This window comes from Branchiostoma lanceolatum, chromosome 19 (assembly GCF_035083965.1).
Source record: "Branchiostoma lanceolatum isolate klBraLanc5 chromosome 19, klBraLanc5.hap2, whole genome shotgun sequence".
NCBI lineage: Eukaryota > Metazoa > Chordata > Leptocardii > Amphioxiformes > Branchiostomatidae > Branchiostoma > Branchiostoma lanceolatum.
Genome location: NC_089740.1, coordinates 11,820,620 through 11,842,954, shown reverse-complemented (window position 1 = coordinate 11,842,954; position 22,335 = coordinate 11,820,620). Strand labels below are relative to the sequence as shown.

Below are 22,335 nucleotides of genomic sequence, written 5' to 3'. Positions count from 1 at the left end.
TATTTTATACAGTTTATTTTAGGAGGAACATTTCAAGCTGTGTGCATTGCTCTCTTGGGACATTGCAAAATACCAATGTGTGTTACAATATACTATATTTATCATTCACACACAAAAGTCACTATTCACAAGCGTATGTTTGCATCAATCCAGATTCTACTTCCATATGGATTGCCGGACATCAAGTTTTTTTTCTAACATGTATTACTTTGTAGCCATTTTTAGCTGGACTGAGGCTTTTGTTGCACCTTTTTTTCCCTTAAATAGTCTGTCTGTAGTCAAGTAACAAGATGACCTGTGACCTTTTGCTGCTCTAGACGATTCCATTCAGAATCACCAGACTACATTTATAGTTGGCTTCAACCAGATAAACCTGTTTTTTCCCCTGACCTCACAAATCTGAAGCTGGCTGCAACAATGCACGAAAGGCGTCATAAGTGTTGTTTTTAGGTTTTCTACGTGTTTTTAAAACTTAATTTGCAGAATTTACTGACAAGTCTTGGGCGAGAGACACAAGTTTGCAAGACTGAGCAAAATCGAGTAAGTACAACATAACTCATTAAGTACTTTTCTACTGAAATGTTGGTATTGATGAAATTCAAAATGGCTGACGCCTTATATATGGCGGGTTTAATTTGTGTTCATACCGTGTTATTTAGTGCAGAATTGGATTTATGTCTGTTTACACCCCAAAACTACACGAACATAAACATTATGTCTTAAAATCGTGGCGAACTGTATGTTAATTTAAGTCCTTTAATGTGTAATTATGTTGTTCTGTTATTGTTAAGGTTAATTTTTTCAGTCTGCGTCACCAAACGAAGGAAATTACCCTAAAATTTCCAATTGTCTGATTCTAAGCTGTTGTTTTGAAACTGGGATTCAAACGAAAGGGGACTTGCTTGAAATATCACAGAGCATTACATGAAGGTATCAAAATTATACAATTTATGAAGATAGAAAGTGTGAATAATGGCGTAAGTCTAAGTCTTCCTATATGTCAACTTTAAGTAGACATGTAATCGAACTTTCTTAGAACTGTTCAACCAAAGATTCAGTCCAAGTAGGCAGTATAAAGCAATATGCCACTAATTTGTCTTGATTGGCCTCAAGGGTGCGACGTGTACGATAGTTATATAATGTGTGTGCATCACAGTGTGTGTGTTTGAAAAAGTAGGTACGTGGTACATTTTTCAGGTCAAAAGATTATTTCGTTTTTTGTTCTACTAACATGGATGTAGACGCAACATTGAGTGGCGCAATCTTATGGCATTTTGCAGCAAAGATATACATCTGATAAGAAGTTATCATCGTTGTAAAGTCCCTAAACTGACTAAACAACACTCTTTTCAATACCCGTTGCTGGGTCGTTCGGTCAATTAGCTAGGCAACTTGTAATCCTCCACAATAGGTTGACCCTTAATGGAATGTGTTTGTTTGCTTCAAAGCGCTTTAAAACATTTCCAGTGAGGTATATTCCTTTTAAACAGCTTCAGATTTTTTTTCTCGATTGCTGTGTATGTAAGGATTGCTGACTGTTTGGTATTCATTTCTATTCATTTACCAACATGTGAAATGTAACCGTTGACGTATTGATGATATGTTGGAAAACGAAATTCAAAGTATATATAATTACTTATATTTTGTGATATCTTTTCCTGCGATATTAGAACCGTTTTAGAAATACCTCGTTTCTTTAGGTAACCACCTGTTAGGTTGTCTGCTCAAATTCGGAAACCACCCAATCAGCCTTTAGTCTACAGTCTACATAATTACAGACAATGAAAAGTTGTCGACCTTTGTTACTTAGCTTGTTCGACATTTCTTGTATGTTACTCTGTGTACTGACAGGCGTATGGTACGTGTCTGAATAGTTTGCCACTCTTTTAACAGTGTTCTGATAATCTTGTTCTAGAAAAGGAACCACACTTACAAAGGGTTCGCATTCGACAACATTGCCAGCTACATCATCGAAATACGATCTGTAGTCCCGCATACACAGACGAACCATGAGAAAAACGGGCGCTTTTCTGACTGTCGTGGTTACGATGGCTTTTTGCTATCTCTACCTGTATAAGAGATTTGAACCATCACATGTCCACCATGCAAGAAAAGACGACAAAGGTGATACAGACAAGAATACAGGTATGCTTGTATATTTGTTTTGAACTATACTATTCAAGGTTATTATGTTTGTTGTAGATAATGTGTAGTGGGAAATCTGACGATTTTTACGCAAGATATCAGTTACTCATGCAGCTGGATTTAGATTTGTAAACGGTCACTGACAGGCGTTTCAGATAGCACCCACTGTCTTCCGTCAGTGACTTCTAACAGTTTACAAATCTATGTCTAGTTGCTTGAGTAACTTTTATCTTGCGTGTCTTACTACCTGGATGTTTAATCTTCATCGATGTCCTATACAAAACATTCGCTTTTACCGGCGAGTTTTTTTAATACTTTACATGAAATGTTTTAAAATGAATCATGAAAATGTTGATCTTGAGAACATAAACATCTGCTTCTTCTCACTCCCTGGAAATAATTCAATATCAATTAATCAAAATTGACGGCCCTTTCTCGATCTTGTAAACACGACGATACGATGATGCAACCTGTCGAACATGTGTAGATAAATGGGGACAAGTCTTATGCCAATGTAATGATTTCTAATGTTTTCTGATTCTCATGTACGTGTTGTATTTTGTTCAGACAACTACTAGTACTTTGTCTAGTAGTTCAGTTACACAATTCCACAGCCCATGCTCATGTAAAGTTGACGCGTTATTACATTGGGATATGGGAACTTAATTGATTGAAAAGTAATATTCAAAGAAGATTTGCTAAATTTTATATTCATAAAGAGAGACACGACAGGAAGGTAGAAAATTAGAAATATAAAACTTAAAACCTATCATTTTTGGTCATAGTATGAGAAAAAAATGTCACCCATTTGGTCATATTTTCTAATAATCATGTGATTTATTTTCACAGAATCGGATCTGTGTGCAGCCTCTCCGTGTGAGCACGGGTTCTGTGTGGTGCGGTTCGACAGACCGACCTGTATTTGTGAGGAAGGGTGGACCGGCCCGTCATGCTCTTGGGGTAAGTTTTTAAACGATGGAGAAAACGGACAAAACATTCAACTTTGTTGTAAAATTAGTTACATGTAGATGACATCATACACCGAATATATAGATTATAAAGCATACAGATTTGATTGTAACCAATAGTATAAGTTAAGACTTGCAATACAAATACATGTAATAGATCTGTTGTTTTACTTTGTTATTCAGCAATCAAAACTGTAAATGGAAATTGTACAAACGTGTCTTGCGACAATTGGTAGGTTTAGATAAAGTTATAAGTTGAAGTTCCTTCCACACCAGATGGTATATAGGCGGCGCACATCTCCGTTTCTAAAGCCCTTGGGCAACATTACAATAGAGACTAGTCCACTGTTAGGTGTGTGTGTGTGTTTACTAATTACTATCACATTTTTTTATACTGTTATAGAACAGAACGAATGCCATTCGAATCCGTGCCACCATGGCAAGTGTATTGACGGTGTGAGCAGCTACACCTGTGAGTGTACAGATGGATGGATAGGTACCAACTGTGAGCAGGACATCAGGCCAAAACAAGAACCTCCTCAACAGCTCCTACCAGGTAAAAGTTAGATTTTGTTTAAATGAAAATGCATTTCGAGAGTATAGATAGTCTAGATTGAAGACATCATTGTGTATGTATAAATGTTGGTGTTTTTTCAACTGCAGTCCCTAAAGATAAAGAAATAAACATATCGAAATAAACATATCGACACTGTACTTAGAGAGTCTAGATTGTCTAGTTTGAAGACATCATTGTGTATGTATAAATGTTGGTAAATATTTTTTCAGCTGCAGTCCCTAAAGATAAAGAAATAAACATATCGAAATAAACATATCGACACTGTACTTCGAGAGTCTAGATTGTCTAATTTGAAGACATCATTGTGTATGTATAAATGTTGGTAAATATTCTTTTAGTTGCAGTCCCTAAAGATTTTTATTCGACTTTAAAAAAGAAATACTGGTAAACATATCGAAATAAACATATCGAGAGTCTAGATAGTCTAGTTTGAAGACATTATTGTGTATGTTTAAATGTTGTTAAATGTGCTTTTTCAGCTGCAGTCCCTAAAGATGACGATAGTGCCGAAGATGTGGAACACGAGCAGGAAAAGAGAATGTCGGTGTTGAATGACTACTGCAGTAGATATCCGACAAAAAGCTCGGTCAGTTTATAAGGTTTTTTTGTTATTAATATTTTTCACATTGTGGCTCTGAATCATCTTATATTGCATATTTACACTACCATCCGAAGAGAAATTGATATCAGGAGAGGATGTATAGATGAAAAAGACTTGAAAGCCCAAGCGACAAGGGGCTAGCAAAACAAGCAAAGATCGTTGTAGGGCAATGAGGATTGAAGCATTTAACAATGAGGTTCGAAGGGTTCCATCTTCCAACCCCCTGCTAGCTAGTATGTTCCGACACACCTACGTTCTGACACCCCTATGTTAGGTTCAGGGTTATGGTTAGGGGTAACGGGGCATAGGAGTGTCAGAACATAGGAATGTAACCATTCGAAGATGTGTCGTACAAGATCTATGGATAAAGTTTTGGCACGGATTGTTGAAATAACTGCTTACAAACATACACAATGTACGTTTTCATCCACATTTACACCGGGTCTTCTTTTACCTACCATATAGGAATATCCATCGAAGCATACCCTCGGTCAACTGATCGTCAACGACAAGTACAACATCCTTTATTGTTTCGTCCCCAAAACCGGGTGCACGACAACCAAACTCGTCTTCTACAACCTTGAGAAGGGAACCAACCACACGCTGAACACTGTGGAAGTACACAAGTACAACTTCACGTTCCTGGACCAGTACTCAGATGAGGAGATCCAGCAACGGCTGAAGAACTACCGCAAGTTCATCGTCGTGCGAGATCCACTCGAAAGGTATGTCTTCACCAAATTCAAACTGTTTAATAAACAAGTATATTTGTTTATTCTTTCTTATATGCAGAGCCTTGCCCTCGGTCTATACTACATAGTTGGGGAGGCTCTACTAAACCGGGCTGAGGTTTCCATTTTGTGATCGTAGACTCTAACCAGCTGTCAGCCAGTCAGCAAATTGTCTTTACCCGAAGAAAACATTTAGGCGATTCTCTGATTGGCTGATACTAGAAACTGTTTAGAGGCGGCGGCCAGAAAAGAGGAAACCTAAGCCCGCGGTTTAGCAGAACCTCCCCAAGGTATATAAATCTATATTGTATAGGCAGCGCACGAAGACTTGCGCAGGGGAATGTCTTTGCTACGTTATGCCAAAAATGAAATAAGTGACAAAACCTGTGCTAGGTTGGACAAAATAAGGACAGACACTTTAATGATTTAACTTTTTTACTAGATTGTTGTCTGCCTGGAGGGACAAGTTCGTGCACGGACGGGATCTTCTGACGGAGAAGTTCCAGGATATGTGGAGCACCATAGAAAACAAGGTCAGATATCTATCTGAAATGTCTGACCGTTTACAAAACTTTGTTGCTTCATTGACGTTTGTTGCTTGAGCCTTCAGTGACTTTTGTATTGTGTATCATAATGATAATTACCTGGATGTCTTACCTTCATCCGCGCATGTAAAATCATTATTGATGTTTAAACATACTGCGGTGAATATTTGTCAAACGACGATTTTTTTCTTGTTGTTTCAGACTGATTCTGAGTATGACAAACTCCGAAACGTTCCATTCAAGGCCTTCCTCAAGGCTGTAGCGATGGACCAAAAAAAATGGCATAATGCGCACTGGGAACCCGCATACAAGCTATGCAGCCCCTGTCAGGTAACTAGTACATGGATTTCCAGTATGTATGTATACAGTATGCATGTATGTATGTATGTATGTATGTGTATGTGTGTGTGTGTGTTTGTGTGTGTGTGTGTGTGTGTGCGCATATATGCATGTATGAATTTATGTATGTATGTACATAAATGTATATATGTTTGTAGTATGTAATGTGTGTGTGTGTGTATGTATGTATGTATGTGTGTGTGTGTGTATGTATGTATGTATGTGTGTGTGTGTATGTATGTATGCATGTATGAATGTATGAATGTATGTATGCATGTATGTACAAAAATGTATATATGTTTGTACATGTAGTATGTAATGTGTGTGTGTGTGTATTTGATATGTTTGTATGTATGTATGTATGTATGTGTGCATGTGTATGTACATGTATGTATGTATTTATGTATGTATGTTCACATGCAAGTTGATCGTATCTTGGAGTACATGTATATTGACTTCAGGTATACAATATCTTCTTCCTTTCCTTTTGATGAATCATATTTTCGTCATTCTTACACCATCTTATTTCTTTTCGTTTCTTAAGGTTAAGTTCGATTTCGTGGCTCACACAGACACGCTGGCAGAAGACTTTCCCTTGTTCTTCAAGAAGATTGGCATCACGGGAAAGGACAGTTTTCTGCCCAAGAAAAGGCAGACGCGCGGTGGGAAGTTCTTATCCGAGGACTACAAGGTGATTTCATTTGAGGACATGCGAGAAATTTGGACGATGTTCAAACCGGACTTCGATATGTTTGGGTATTCTTTTGAAGAAGACATTACTGGACTTTTGCGAACTAAAAACACAAAATAAAGTAAAGACGAAATTATTCTATTTCTGGACAATAAGATTGTACACATGTACGTCTTTGTGTGTTTTTAGTCATTTTTTTGCATTTGATAGAAAGATAGCAACCTTTGAATGTACACAGCTCCTAAAATATGTCAAGTGATCAGCAATGTTTTAATATCATTTTTATCAGCAACAGTGCTACAATGTGGTGTAGTAATGATATTCAAAAGCCCTCTGGCTCTGGGCCACGTTTTTGAGAAACTTTTTTGACGGGGGCTTAAACATTGTCAGTATGATTAATACCTACAACCTGTCTTTGTAATCATTTAGGATATACAAAACGTAGTAGAACATTGGGGGACTGGTGCTATTTCAGCGAATTATTTGTAGTATGTAGACTTTGTATACATTATGTATTATATACACTGTATGTACGTTACCTCGTTATTAAGTTTGTGTGTTTTGATTCGTATATTTGGCCACACGTATCAATTTGTGAATATGTTTTGTGACACATGATTTTCGAACTGTATTCTGTAAGTTGAGTTAGTTGATAGAGTTCATAGCAAGACCTACAAATAGACACATAATAGTACATGGATTTTGAAAAATAAGTTGTATTATGCTCCCATTGAATAGCTTGTAAAAAGAGCAGTTAAATATACATACATTACTTTGTCACACTAATATCAACACAGCTTGTAACATATTAAATCAATCAACATTGAGGTTATGTTTCTATTTCATTTTTCTTAGGATCCTCCTTATTTTTCTGACATATACAACAACTAAACAGAAAAACGAACCGTGTACCTGAGAAATTGTTGTAACTTAGATGAAACCCGTTTTATCGCCATCATTAGACATATATACTATTGTATTTTTGTCAAGACAATACATTCCAAAGCAAATAAACAAATCATAATAAAGAAAATAAACAAATGTCATCTTTCGGGAAGATCTTATTTCAATGTAACAATAGTACAGTACCGTAAAATACTATCTAATCGTGACAAACTACAAATGTTCTAGCCTATGTTCAACAACTCCAAACACCTGTCGGCCAAATGTCGTTAAATATTGTAGTGCCGCAAATCAGGCTGTTGCATTGCAACTTTAATTGCGGTCCGTCATTTTAATTTGATACCTGTCCTTCACGAAACAATGGCGCCCACTTTTGACAGTAGAGCAGTAGTAGAAAAATTGCACTGCTGACAGGAAGATCCTGTCAGCAGTGGAAAAATCTGCACTGCTGACAGGATCATCCTGTCAGCTGTGCAATTTTTCCTATCACTATCACTAGCCTCATGCTTATCTATAGAAGGACATCAACATATATTTTCGATAGAGATTCTTAAATCCACACACATTTTACAAATAAACCAGATTAGAATTTGTTTAAAGAAAACATCGCAGTGACTAGCAAAACAGTGAAAAACGCAGGTACAGTACAATTATTTTATAGCATACAATGCTAAATCGACAGTTCACTTCAATGTTTTAGCTAAGAATATTCGAGTAAGTACTTTCCCGTAAAAGTATGACTATTCATCTTTATGATTTGTCATGTTACAAAAGTGATAATAACATAGAATGTAACAACGATTTACCCTATTTCATATATTAGTATTTATGCATGTATGCATGAGGTATCTGAATTCTTATGCTTATGCATGAGGTATCTGAATTCTTATGCTTATGCATGAGGTATCTGAATTCTTATGCTTATGCATGAGGTATCTGAATTCTTATGCTTATGCATGAGGTATCTGAATTCTTATGCTTATGCATGAGGTATCTGAATTCTTATGCTTATGCATGAGGTATCTGAATTCTTATGCTTATGCATGAGGTATCTGAATTCTTATGCTTATGCATGAGGTATCTGAATTCTTATGCTTATGCATGAGGTATCTGAATTCTTATGCTATGCATAAAGGATTTGATATTTTTCATATTTCATTCCTGATTTGAAAAAAATCTATTTGATAGAAACTATTACCAATTAAACTATTACCAATGAAACTAAATGAATTATTTAATATCTAACAAGGATACATTTGGCCCATGGAAGTTCTTAGAGGTATCTTTAAGCTCTGATTCTGATGTCACGAATGAGTAACGGTGCATGTCTAGAGCTTCTTTACATATTGACTGTATTTTTTGTACGTCTTCAAGGCTTAGTCGTACACGCCATTCATTCATCGTCTTCTCAGGGTCTTTTTTTGTTCCGAATGGATCTCTTCTTTCCTTGATCTTTTTAGATGTTTTGGTGTGAGTCAGAAGCCATTTTGTGACATTTATATGACTCGGTACGTCTACTAATTCATATATTTTTTTCATTAGTCCGATCGGGTTCCTTCCGAAGTCCTCGTATCGCAGAAGGGAGTAATGTTTTTGGAGCCAACTGTTGCTACCGTGGCTTGTGGGTTTGTTTCTTGTCATCCAGTTACAGAGTTGGCGTACTTCGTTCTCGTCGACTTTGTTATGTAGATTCGTCATCACTGAGACGTTATGCTGGACTAGTGCCAGCCGAGACGCGATCACTCCGCGAGGATCTCTCACTAACTGGATCACCTTCAAGTTTATCCCACCGTCTTCGGCAATCTTCTGAAGAGGCTCGGTGTCTTCTAGTCGTATCGTCTTGATGGCTGTAAATCTCTTTGATTGACAAGCATTACCCACGACTTTTGCCATTGTTTCATCAGGTATGGGGCATCGGCCGGGCCATTTGGACGTATAGTTTCTGTACTTTGCACAAAGTCCGTCTACGGCATTACACGTTGCCATCACTCCCAAGCCTTTGGCGGTGAGATAGAATTTCAAAATGTCTTGAACCCCTTCCATTCTACAGTCAGACAAGCTACGGAGCCATTCAAACTGAAATTTTGGACTGTTGTAGGTTTTATCTTTGTTGTTCTCAAGAGCCCAGATAGGTTCAAAGATGTAAAAGGCCTCGGGATGTTGGTTGAATATCTCTCCAACAAACGTTGATCCGCTTCTCATACTTGTCATGACGATGACTGCAGTTCGCTTGCGTTCCGATAGAGTTGCTGCTTTCGTTGCTGTATGCTTGATGTCATTTGGTTCTTTTGCTGTATGCTTGTCACAACTGCAACCTGTTTCCTTGCCATCATCTTGCTCTGTTGGTATAGGTTTGACGTTGTCTGTTTCTTTTGGTGAAGGCTTGGCATTGTCCGGGTCTTTTGGTGTAGGCTTGGCGTTACATGGCTCTTTTGGTGTAGGCTTGGCATTGTCCGGGCCTTTTGGTGTAGTTTTGACGTTCCAGGGCTCTTTTGGTGTAGGCTTGGCATGGTCTGGGTCTTTTGGTGTAGACTCGAAGTTATCTGGTTCTGAAGTTGTGGACTTGAAGTAGTCTGCCACAAATGAGAAAAGGGACTCCTTGGAGGCGTGTGTCTCCCGTTTCACACGTATTTGAACAGCAGGCGTTTCAAATTGTCTGACTGACTTATCTGCCCATCGTGAATCGTCTGGCAGCACCACCATATAATACATGAATGTTGTACTCCCAACACAGAATACTAAAAGAAGGGCTTTCTTGAGGCTTAGATATCTTTTATACATTTTTGATCGTCCGTTTTTTTCTCTCCCGGTAAAAGGTATTTTCAGGGTCAGTTGAGTTCTCCGATCTACTTGCTAATTTGTTGAAAATCTTGCTCAAGACTCTCCCAACAAACTTGTTTGACAGTCCAGTCTTGTTCTTGTATAGGGATGATCTGTATCTGTAAGAAAAGACAACGTTGTAAGAAACCAGAACTGTTCGTAATGTTCAGTCATAGAGAAAAGGTAAGTAGCTTTCACAAGATATTTCACAAGGCATGTCAGCTGTCATTAGCTCCAGTTTATGTTAGCTGGAGCTATGATGGCCCACGGGTCACGGTTTGGTTAACCTCAGGCTTAGATAGCCAGTTTCTTAGAAATGGACAGTCGGAGCGGCAAGTCATGTCGTATTGGGGCCAGTTATGAACTACAGCGTAGTTGGCTGAACTACGTCGTAGTTGAATTTTGTCAATAGTCAAACTAACGTGCACATCAAATAGAATCAAGGCACAGTGTTCTAAAGTACTTATACCCTCAACGAATATAAACTTACGTTACCTCTGACGATGTAGAAGTGCTTTTTGTTTCTATAAGCCAAACTGTTGCTCCCATCTCAGAAGATTGAAACAGTTTTTATCGCACATGGGTATTCATTCAGTCACGCGTAGATATGAGCTCAAACTATTTATCCCATTTTTTTATCCCAAAAAATTCTTTCAATCGAAAACCGTGATAACTACTTTTACACGTGATAACGTCTGTCACAAATGTATCCCATTATTTCACTAGAAAGACAATTTTTGAAGCCTTTACTAGTAAATTCATGGGATAGCACCCCCTTATCCCATCGATTCACTATAAGAGAAATCTCTTACTAGTGTATTGTTGGGATAGCACCCCCTTATCCCATCGATTCACTATAAGAGAAATCTCTTAATATCTCATACTAGTGTATTGTTGGGATAGCACCCCCTTATCCCATCGATTCACTATAAGAGAAATCTCTTACTAGTGTATTGTTGGGATAGCACCCCCTTATCCCATCGATTCACTATAAGAGAAATCTCTTACTAGTGTATTGTTGGGATAGCACCCCCTTATCCCATCGATTCACCATAACAATACACTAGTAAGAATTATTTAGATGTTTCTTATAGTGAATCGATGGGATAAGGGAGTGCTATCCCAACAATACACTATTAAGAGTTATTTAGATTTCTCTTATAGTGAATCGATGGGATAAGGGGGTGCTATCCCAACAGTACACTAGTAAGAATTATTTAGATGTTTCTTATAGTGAATCGATGGGATAAGGGAGTGCTATCCCAACAATACACTAGTAAGAGTTATTTAGATTTCTCTTATAGTGAATCGATGGGATAAGGGAGTGCTATCCCAACAATACACTAGTAAGAGATTTCTCTTATAGTGAATCGATGGGATAAGGGAGTGCTATCCCAACAATACACTAGTAAGAGATATTAAGAGATTTCTCTTATAGTGAATCGATGGGCTAAGGGGGTGCTATCCCAACAATACACTAGTAAGAGATTTCTCTTATAGTGAATCGATGGGATAAGGGGGTGCTATCCCAACAATACACTAGTAAGAGATTTCTCTTATAGTAAATCGATGGGATAAGGGGTTGCTATCCCAACAATACACTAATAAGAATGTTTTTTTTCAATGGATTTAATAGTAATTTGATGGGATAACAACAACTAATAAGAGTTATCCCAACTTTTCAATGCTATCCCGTTTTCTAACAGGAATTATTTTCAGAACTAAATAATAGGAATAAATAATCAAGTCTTAGATATGTGTGTTCTTATCGGCTTATTCGTTTACAATAAAGTTGCTAAGCGACCAAACATAAACTTGCAAAACGCACCAACAAGTCAGTCAGAGATGCATTGCAGACTTCGTCCTATTAACCACACTCCTTTGCCAGACATAGACACAAATAGGAACACTTAGAATATGTGGCAACGTTGAACTTATATACTCACACACACACACACACACACACACACACACACACACACACACACACAAAACACACGTACATAGACACCCAACCACAGACACCCACACAAATACATAGAGAGAGAGAGAGAGAGAGAGAGAGAGAGAGAGTGAAACACGTCGACGAATAGACACATACGCACCCGTACACAGACAATGACTGAAAAGTGTACTTTCTTGCCATAAGAGAGGGACGAAGTAAGTAATATCGTAACATACCAAATTCTTTTAGTTATGCCGTTCACACAGAAAACGATGCACCCATAAGAAAATGTGTTACATTTGTATTTGTCATAGATACCAGTTGAATAATTATAAGTTTATAAGACCTTGGCGACTTGTTCTAATGACGTGTTGGGCGAGGCTATGCTGACAGGATATCCGGATCCATCTTGACTCAACTACGTACTAGCAACCACAGACAACAAACAACTACGTACGGGTGCCCATGTTTGCGGTGGAGACTTTTTTTCAGGTCACCAGTTCCGTAAAACAAAATCTGGCAAGGTGTCAAAGGAACGTCCTTAAACTCACCTGTGTCGCACGTAATGAACTGTTTGACGCGATTTCTGCCAATCAAAATGGCGGTCAGAAACGTTCGGTAGGTTTCGATGAATGAATGCGTCACTTGACGACTATCTTTATACTTGTAATCAACCTCGTTGAAACCACCACAAATTGTAGCGTGCATACACATCAAATCGTCGAGAAAATCTATAAAGATGTCCAAATTGTGAAGGTTGGTTTTAGGAAATTCTTGATGACTGGTGATAGTAGACTACTCAACAATCGTGTGACTCATGAAAGCTTCTGCCGTGCTCATTTACAGGTTGCAACATTCACCCAACACGTGCTACACAAACCACACATAAAAGATAGACAAGTTAGAAATATTTTTCTGTCTTGTCCTGTTGTATGTAGTGAGTCTCAGGTTTCTTGTTTTGGAGACAGTTTGGCTATTCCCGAAAATAATTTCATCAGGTTGGTAGAACATAGGATATTTGGAGTTTCTTTTAACACAACCAGGTAATCTCACCTTGGCTATTGTTGTACTATATCTGATTGCCGTCTTTCGTCAAGCGCTGCTATATGATGATATGAAGTCCAACATTTTGACTGCTGTTTAAAACTCTCAAAAGCTTTACTTAGCTCAGCTACTTTGTCCTGTACTGAATAAAATGGATACGATGTTCGCGTACTAGTACATGATTCGTATAGACCTATCTATCATACGGTTTCCTGTGTTATCATACTTAACAGAGGTGAAGAACTGTTCGGTAAGAAATGAACCCTTGTACTCACCTAATTCTTGTGCACTCCGGATTTAACAATGCGTGTATAGAACGTTTTGGGTCCAAGACAACGTCGTTTCAACAGGAACACAAAGAACATGTCCACCCTCCAAAGAACAGTATCTGTCAGGACACGCCGTTTACTGGACTGAATGATCTCTGTGACACACAGCACACTTGTCAGACCGGTTTCCTTGCGTCACTGATACGTGACAACATGTAATTTGCGGTGACGCCAGAGATTCCACTAATTAGAGTTTTTGTCGCCCAACGCCATACTGGATAAAGGGTATTATGGAATTTTCATTCAACTATTCTTCTAATATCGCTTGCTTATCAAATACATGTATTTCAATTTGTCAGTGAGTTTCTAAAAAAACGCTACATTATGTAGTTGGAAATACAAAAGAATCAGCTCAAACTTAGCAAAAACATAATTTTCGAATTCACCCGTAGGCCTACTTCTCAAGTTAAGTCGAGAATGTGCATATGCCATTGTGTAGTTTACTATCTGAATGGGCCGTGATTTGCGAATTAGGCAAAGACAGGCGTCCACGTGAGGTCTTTGACCCATCAAGGACAAGATCTTTTGTGCCCACCGGACACAGAAAGACTACGTAGTTACTGAGCATAGAATGTCATTCAAGTATTTAATACATCAAGAACGACATCTTCATTTCATTTCATTTCATTGCATCTTTTGTACAGGTCCACAAGGCACTTCTTAATCACTGTATATTAAACGTAATCCTCGTATTAGACTGTTGAATGAGTGGTTTACAACATACTTTACGCGGTCAGTAACCTTTTAGTTACTGACCTTGCTACGAGCCACATTCACAAACCGTACTCAAACGCCTATAAAAATGATAACAGGCAAGTGTTTAACCCATCGAGAACGAAGACTTTATCTTATTTAATTTCATTGCATCTTTTGTGCAGGCTCACAAGGCAAAAGACTTTTTATTTATTACCTTCGCGACGAATGGTTTCGTCGAGAAGGTTATGCGACGGTGCTTGTCTGTGTGTCTGTTAGTGAACAGAATAAGTCGAGAACGCCTGGATGGTTTGTTGTCGTAGTTGGTGTGTCGGTGTGTATGTGTCAAATCTCAAGATGATTAGATTTTGGGCAAAGTGTTTTGCATAATTAACGAGAAAAGTGTAAAAATGTGTTCAATTGTATGCTTTACTATGCGTTCTGGTTGGGACGTGTGGGGTGTATTGTTTCAGGGGATATTGATGGGGTCACAGATGGGGGGCAAAGTTGGTCATGAGGGGTCAGGCGGGAGACGTCAGTTATTGGGAAAAATTGGCTATCAGCCAGCTGTATTCATTGGTGTGGAATGTGGTGGACGAGGCAAAAGTCAGATGTCGGAAGGGGTAGGGAAAAGGTATTAGGAGAAAGTGGTGTGGAATTGGGCGGGGGGAGACCAAAATTGGATATACACTGCCTTACCTCGGGGAGAACCAGCAGTACTCGTGTGTCACAGTATGGGAAAAGGACGTTGTTCAGGGTAGGTGAGTTAACCATGTTATATCTAAGAAGGAAGAGGCGATTGACAGGAAGACCAAGGTTGCGCTGGGGCATGCCCTAAAGGCTTTAACGGCATTGTGAGAATTATCCTGGCGTCACTGGTAAGAAATCGATGAATATCGCTATGACTTTACGAAGTGAACGGGAAAATAAGACGCTACACTGACATTTGAAAAGAAAACGTTTATATAAAGAAGCCGTTGACAGTCTCTAAGTCCCTTCTGTGGCAAAGTAGGGTTCGTGACATAAGTCCCCTCTGAGCGCAATGTGTTGGTTTACATGTTATATTACGCAACTTGTATGGCCGTAAAGCCAATAAAGGAATAGTATTGTTGGAGACAGCATGGGAATACCGAGCATGTCTGTGTGTCTGTTAGTGAACACGATAAGTCGAGAATTCTTGGAAGGATTGTCTTGGTATTTGGTATGTTGGTAGGTCTCGATGAAACCTGAAAATGATTAGATTTTGGGCCCCCTATCGGCTTGTTACGGTACTGCAGCGGAACTTCATGTTATGATATCTCGTGTTGTGGACATGCTATGGAACTGATTTTTGAGTGGTAGATAGCTCGTTGGGCAGAGAGTAAGTGGTATAGGTTTGGGCCCCCTAGCAACTTTTTTGGAACTGCAGGGGTAGGTTTTGCTTCAGACTTTGAAAGGGAATAACTCAAGAAGGGCTTGATGGAAGGTCATGATTTTTTGCATGTACATAGCTTGAGCGATGATGTACATGATTGGATACTTATTATGCAAATCAGTAACTAATTTGCATAATTAATGAGGAAAGTTTATACATTCATCAATTTCCATGATAGGACTCGCAAACATGTGACATATGTAACTGAGGAAGAGAGAAATATTAATAGATATCAGCTATGCAAATGAGAACCTCATTTACATAATTAATGAGAAAATAATATAACTCGAGATGGGCTTGATGGATGGTCATGATTTTTGGTATGTAGATAGCTTATGTGATGCTTTGTATGATTGGATGATAATTATGCAAATCAGATTATAATTAATGAGGCAATTTTAAAAACCTGCTGTGTTCCATGATATGACTATTCAAATATGTGACATTTGTAACTGAGGAAGAGAGGAATGTCAATAGATAGAAATTATGCAAATGTAGGCCTAATTTGCATAATTCATGAGAAACTACTATCATTCCATACTAGTAAATAACGGCAATTTCATACTTGTAGCATTTAGAAGTTGTGTGAATGTGAACACCATTGAATCAAATTATGCTAATAAGGAGCTTATTTGCATTATTGATGAAAAATGTTAGCATAACCTTCTTTGTTAAGCTCATAATCATAACAAGGAGGTTTGGACAACTTATGTTATTTGGGTGAGGAGGATCAACTGGTATGATTTTTGATTGATGAAAAACACTCCTAATACGTCAGTCATAAAGGTCAAAATCATTTCGCGAAGGTATGAGGTCGTAGAACTCTTGTTTATCTATTTATTTCTGTATTATTTTACTCGGTGGCTTTGCACTGACATTACTGGGTATAAAACTTAATTCACGTATTAGACTGTTGAATGAGAGGTTTACAATACACTTAACGCGGTCAATAACCTTTAAGTTACTGACCTTGCTACGAGCTTCATTCACAAACCGTACTCAAACGCCTATGAAAAATTTATAAAAGACAAGTCTTTAACAACACTCGTTAGACACAGGAGAAATTCCCAAAGACTGGAGGGATGCAAATATATGTGCCATTTTTAAAAAGGGAGATAGAGCTGTCCCCGGCAACTACCGACCTGTATCACTGACCTGTATATCCTGCAAACTACTTGAACACATTATCCATAGTCATGTCATGAAACACTTAGAAAGTTTCAACATATTGACTGACTACCAACATGGATTCAGAGCAAAGCGATCCACAGAAACACAGCTTATATTGACAGCTCACGACATAGCTGGCGCACTGAACAGTAAAAAACAGGTAGATCTAGCAATTCTTGATTTTACTAAAGCTTTCGATAAAGTCCCACATAGCAGACTCATCACTAAACTAGAGCACTACGGAATTCAAGGCACCACACTAAATTGGTTGAAGGCTTTCTTGACCAATAGGGAACAGACGGTAGTGGTAGAAGGCAAGGCCTCGGCTCCAGTTAGAGTTGCGTCAGGCGTACCACAGGGAACTGTTCTGGGACCGTTACTCTTCCTCCTGTACATAAATGACTTACCAGACCAGCTTGATTCAAATGTTAGGTTATTTGCCGATGACTGCCTGTTATATATAGAGTTGTCCACACAGAGTGATTCACAGCTTTTGCAAGAAGATTTGAACACACTCGAAGAATGGCAAAGCAGATGGCTAATGCAGTTTAATCCGGAAAAATGTTACATCATGCATATAACAAACAAACGAAACCCTATTGTAACCACCTACCAGTTCTGTGGACAGGCTCTAGCAACAGCAAAGAGCCACCCGTACCTAGGCGTTACATTAACAACGGGGCTAAAGTGGAACACCCATATCAACAAAGTAACAACTAAGGCTAAACAGACATTGGGAGTGATCAAACGTAATTTGTGGGCATGCCCAGCAAAGGTAAAATCACTTGCATACACGTCTCTAGTAAGACCAAACCTTGAATATGCTGCAACAGTTTGGGATCCATACACAAAGAAGGATATAGATAAACTCGAGAGGGTGCAGAACCAAGCTGCCAGATTCTGCACGAACAACTATGAAAGGGGCGCCAGTGTAACAAAAATGAAAGCAGACCTGCAATGGATGTCACTTGAGGACAGGAGAACAATGTCCAGACTTTGCATGATGTACAAGATGACTAATAAACTTGTGGACGTACCGACTGATAAGTATCTAATGCCAGCTCAGAAGAGGACCAGAAATAGTCATGCTTTTAAGTACCAGAGTTATCAGCCAAGGATTGACGTGTTCAAAAATTCGTATTTCCCGAGAACCATAGTAGAATGGAACTCGTTGTCATCAAGTACTGTAGGAGCTTCATCACTAAGTAGCTTTAAAGAACGGTTGCAGTCAGATATGCAAAGACTAGGTGTAACAGACCGTTCGGTGTAATATGACCAGCTGCTGCCGCGCCGCGTGCCTGCGAAGCTGGTGTGTTACGCCTGATGGCGGTTATACCGGCTATATAGATACAGATACAGATACAGATTAACCCACCAAGAACGAAGACTTTATTTTATTTCATTTCATTGCATCTTTTGTGCAGGTTTACAAGGCAAAAGCTAACTTCTTATTTATTTATTTATCTATTCATTTCTGTATTCTTTTACTAGCTAAGGGTAGCTCCCTCATGCAGTGGCTTTGCACTGACATTACTGGGTATAAAACTTAATCCACGCATTAGACTGTTGAATTAGTGGTTTGAAACATACTTTACGCGGTCAATAACCTTTAAGTTACTGACCTTGCTACAAGCCTCACGTATTAGACTGTTGAATGAGTGGTTTACAATATACTTTATGCGTTCAATAACCTTTAAGTTACTGACCTTGCTACGAGCCACATTCACAAACCGTACTCAAACGTCTATAAAAATGATAACAGACAAGTCTTAAACCCATCAAGAACGAAATCTTCATTTTATTTCATTTCATTGCATCTTTTGTGCAGGTGCACAAGGCAAAAGCTAACTTCTTATGTATCTATCTATTTATTTCTGTATTATTTTACTAAGGGCAGTGGCTTTGCACTGATATTACTGGATATAAAACTTAATTCACGTATTAGACTGTTGAATGAGTGGTTTGAAACATACTTTACGCGGTCAATAACCTTTAAGTTACTGACCTTGCTACAAGCCTCATTCACAAACCGTACTCAAACGTCCATATAAAAATGATCATGCAGAAAAACAGATTGAAAGAATATCATCATTTTCCAAGCGTTGAACAATACAGTTTCAGTAGTGTTGAAATTTGAGATTATTTTCAGAGATATTTGCCGGGACGCTGCCATATGTTGCTAGTGGACGGCGCACCCTGGCTTGACGTAAGCCCTGCAGCACAGTTAAGGTATGGCCAGGGTCTCAGGCCGAGCGGAAAACATACGACCTCAGGGACACTACGCGATGGTCACCTTGTCACGTCGTACATGTATATGGCATAATGTTGTATTGACGTCAATGCTTATATGACTTTTTACGTAGGAAGCTATTCACATTTCTGTGCCTACGTGTATATGTAGCAGATCTAAATATATCTTTAGATTCTATATTTTCTATAAATCTATGCCAAAATAAGTGATTTAAAGAATTTTTTTATCAGGAAAGATTTTAGTACTGAAATCCACGATTAGACCTGCCTCATTGTAACACGATATCACGTAACTGTTAACTTATGTGAGCCTTTATTGTTTAGTATTACTAAGTAGAATTTTAAGATATCTTTTGTTTGTATTTGTGTTTCGTAGTTTGTAGTTAACCATGCGAAAGTTGAAGTACTTTTTGTCGCGACGATATTAGGTATAAGAAGTGTAGTGTACACAAATGTAGGTGGCGCTTCGGCGGATGTAACATGAGCTCCACCCGGCCCCATAATTAATAATCGATCCTTTCGATGCCAACTCGTGAGTTGAAAGATCTTAAATGTAATTCTAAATGTATGTGAAGACTTCCAGAACTGTTTTCTTGAATTTTCACTGGCTTTAAGTCTAATGCCTTGAATATGTTTACATTTTACAACATAGGAGTATATACCCTATTAGAGCCTAATCTGCAGTACCGCTCCAAGGAGACCGTCAAATTGCCAAATTTCGGTCTTTTCGGGAGTGGGGAATTCACCGAAGATTTGCAAAGGGGTTTGAAGTTTCGTGGCTTGTTTGACATTGAACTTGAAAATACGACCATTAATTATAAAAACCAGAAAAATTGAAGTACAGTTTCGTTGTGACAATAAATCAAGATCAAAGCTTGCTCTTATTTCGTCAACGCGAACTTCAAATTCTACAACACACTCCTCCATGTACATCTATCAAAATTTGTTTTACGGCAATATTCACACGTCAAGAGAGATCCAATAAAAGATTATTTAGTGCTTTTTTTTGCTTATATTCGAGTCAAACTCTTTGTATTAATGATGAACCTTATTGCATAATTGTACAAGGTACAACGCATATGGTTTTCTATTATTCCGCTCAAAATTCCACTACGACGTAGCTCAGCCAACTACGCTGTAGTTCTCAACTGGCTCAGTACGACTTAACTTACCGCTCCGACTGTCCATTTCTGAGAAACTGACTATCTGAGCCGGGGGCAAACAAACTGACCTGTATGTAGGCCGCCATGATAGCCGGGGCTAATGATAGTTATTATATTGTGACCCATATGGATAAATGAAACATATCACTGCACGAAATTTAAATGGCCTCAGATCCTGACGTATCCGGACAGGAGAACTCGGAGATCCGGAACCTCAGATCCGTAAGAATCCAACGGATACTGGGGCCGTATTGTACTAAAACAACTCAAATTTACCTACATTAAACTACATATGCAAGTGGTACACTGATGTGGTATACCACTTGCACATGCAAGTTAATTCAGGTAAATTTGAGTTGTTTTAGTACAATACGGCCAACAGATTCAACGTGTATACTTCTGTAGAAACAGTTGATTTGAGTCAACTTGAAGTTGTTAGACACATATAGCAGGTTTATCAGTGCACCTGTGGACTGGTTGAGTCTGTGTATTACCAGTCCATATTTGGCAGACATGTCCTTGTTATATCGTTTTGTGATCTGGTGTTTAGATGTTAACAATTTCAACGCACTTGATAAAAAGGACAAAGCTGTCAAGGATAACAATTACAAGGGAAGACTGATGATATCCATCCTAAAGTACAAGAAGCTTAAGTGTTGTGTACACGAATATAGGTGGCGCCTCGACGGATGTGACATGAGCTCCACCCCGCACTTCAAAATCAATCCTTTTTACGCCAACGCGTGAGTTGAGATGTCTTAAATGTAATTCTAAATGTATGTGAAGACTTCCAGATCTGTTTTCTTGGGTGTTCATTGGCTTTAAGTCTAATGCCTTGAAAATATTCCCATTTTACAAGATGGGAGTGTATACCCTATTGGAGCCTACTCTGCAGTACCGCTCTCGGCCGTATCAAGAAAAGTGACAAAGGAGACCGCCAAATTGCCAAATTTCGGTCTTTTCGGGAATGACGAAAACACCAAAGGCTTGCAAAGGGGTTTGAAGATGTGAAGCTTGTTTGACCTTGAACTCGAAAATACGGCCATCAAACAACAAGAATATCAATATCTAAGACATTTGGGAAAAATAAAATGGGAGATTAGGTCATAAATTAATTGTTTCCTTTGTATTTTCCCAATAGAAGTGATTAAGTGTGTATTTCCTGTAATTTCTAACTTTTGAAAGGCTACAACGTCTAAATTTCAATACTAGTTTGTAAAAAAAGAACACATTGAGCAAGTGCAACGGCGTTTTCCCTATTTTTATACGAATAGATCCGATTATCCTCCAAAATGCTAACATGTGCTTAGACTACTGGTGCAATGCTTGATGCTATCATCATAATCTATGCATGGTCGATGCATGTAGTTACTTACCGGAAAAACGATGTTTGTTTGTAATATGTTGCTCTTAATGATGTGCTGGTGTAAAGAGAATAGTTCCAGCGTATTTTAGTGGCTTTTTATGTTGCTGGATTACTAACATTATACTGACGTTTATACATGAGGCCACAAACAAACCTCCCATAGTCAGAAATAGAGTTACTGCGGACTCACGACATGACAACATCAGGTCATGTTGTTCCTTTGAAAAAACAAGTAGTGTGTGCTAGATGTATCGTACCTACATGTAAGATCTACAAGATGTCTATGGCTGTCCTTTGCCTGTGTCTACCTAACGGAGAGACTTGTTTATCGATGTAAAAAAAAAAATACTTCTTGCCAATATCAACCTAAAGTTTGTTTTCTATGCTGTTTACTTAAAGAGGCCTGAAAAATACAAGTGTGGAAAGTGTGAGTTATCAGTCTTCTATGAATTGAAAGCTTTTATGAAAATGTCTGTATCTCCCAAATTTGTTCATCGTCTACAACAGAGATCCTGCAAAGATTCAGCCTTGCATATTTCACCGTGATAAACAGCTTTGCTGCACGTCTTCTTCCAGTCGCCAGGTGTCGTCTTTTTCAACGGCATGTTATCAATGGTTATGACACCTACTATAGACGTTTG

General features: G+C 38.4%; 2 protein-coding genes across 2 annotated transcripts; one reads left to right on the top strand and one right to left on the bottom strand.

Annotated features, from left to right (window-relative positions):
• The first annotated feature begins 364 nt into the window (after nt 1-364).
• LOC136425994 (carbohydrate sulfotransferase 10-like) lies at nt 365-7,424 on the top strand. Its single transcript, XM_066414913.1, has 9 exons — nt 365-540; nt 1,916-2,145; nt 2,995-3,105; nt 3,517-3,669; nt 4,170-4,276; nt 4,757-5,016; nt 5,465-5,555; nt 5,769-5,897; nt 6,451-7,424. The coding sequence occupies exons 2-9, from the start codon at nt 2,010-2,012 to the stop codon at nt 6,715-6,717; spliced, it is 1,254 nt and encodes a 417-aa protein (XP_066271010.1). The 5' UTR covers nt 365-540; nt 1,916-2,009; the 3' UTR covers nt 6,718-7,424.
• LOC136425992 (carbohydrate sulfotransferase 1-like) lies at nt 7,294-13,745 on the bottom strand. Its single transcript, XM_066414912.1, has 2 exons — nt 13,585-13,745; nt 7,294-10,439 (listed from the first exon to the last, which is right to left on the bottom strand). The coding sequence occupies exon 2, from the start codon at nt 10,279-10,281 to the stop codon at nt 8,731-8,733; it is 1,551 nt and encodes a 516-aa protein (XP_066271009.1). The 5' UTR covers nt 10,282-10,439; nt 13,585-13,745; the 3' UTR covers nt 7,294-8,730.
• Between the last annotated feature and the right edge of the window lie 8,590 nt (nt 13,746-22,335).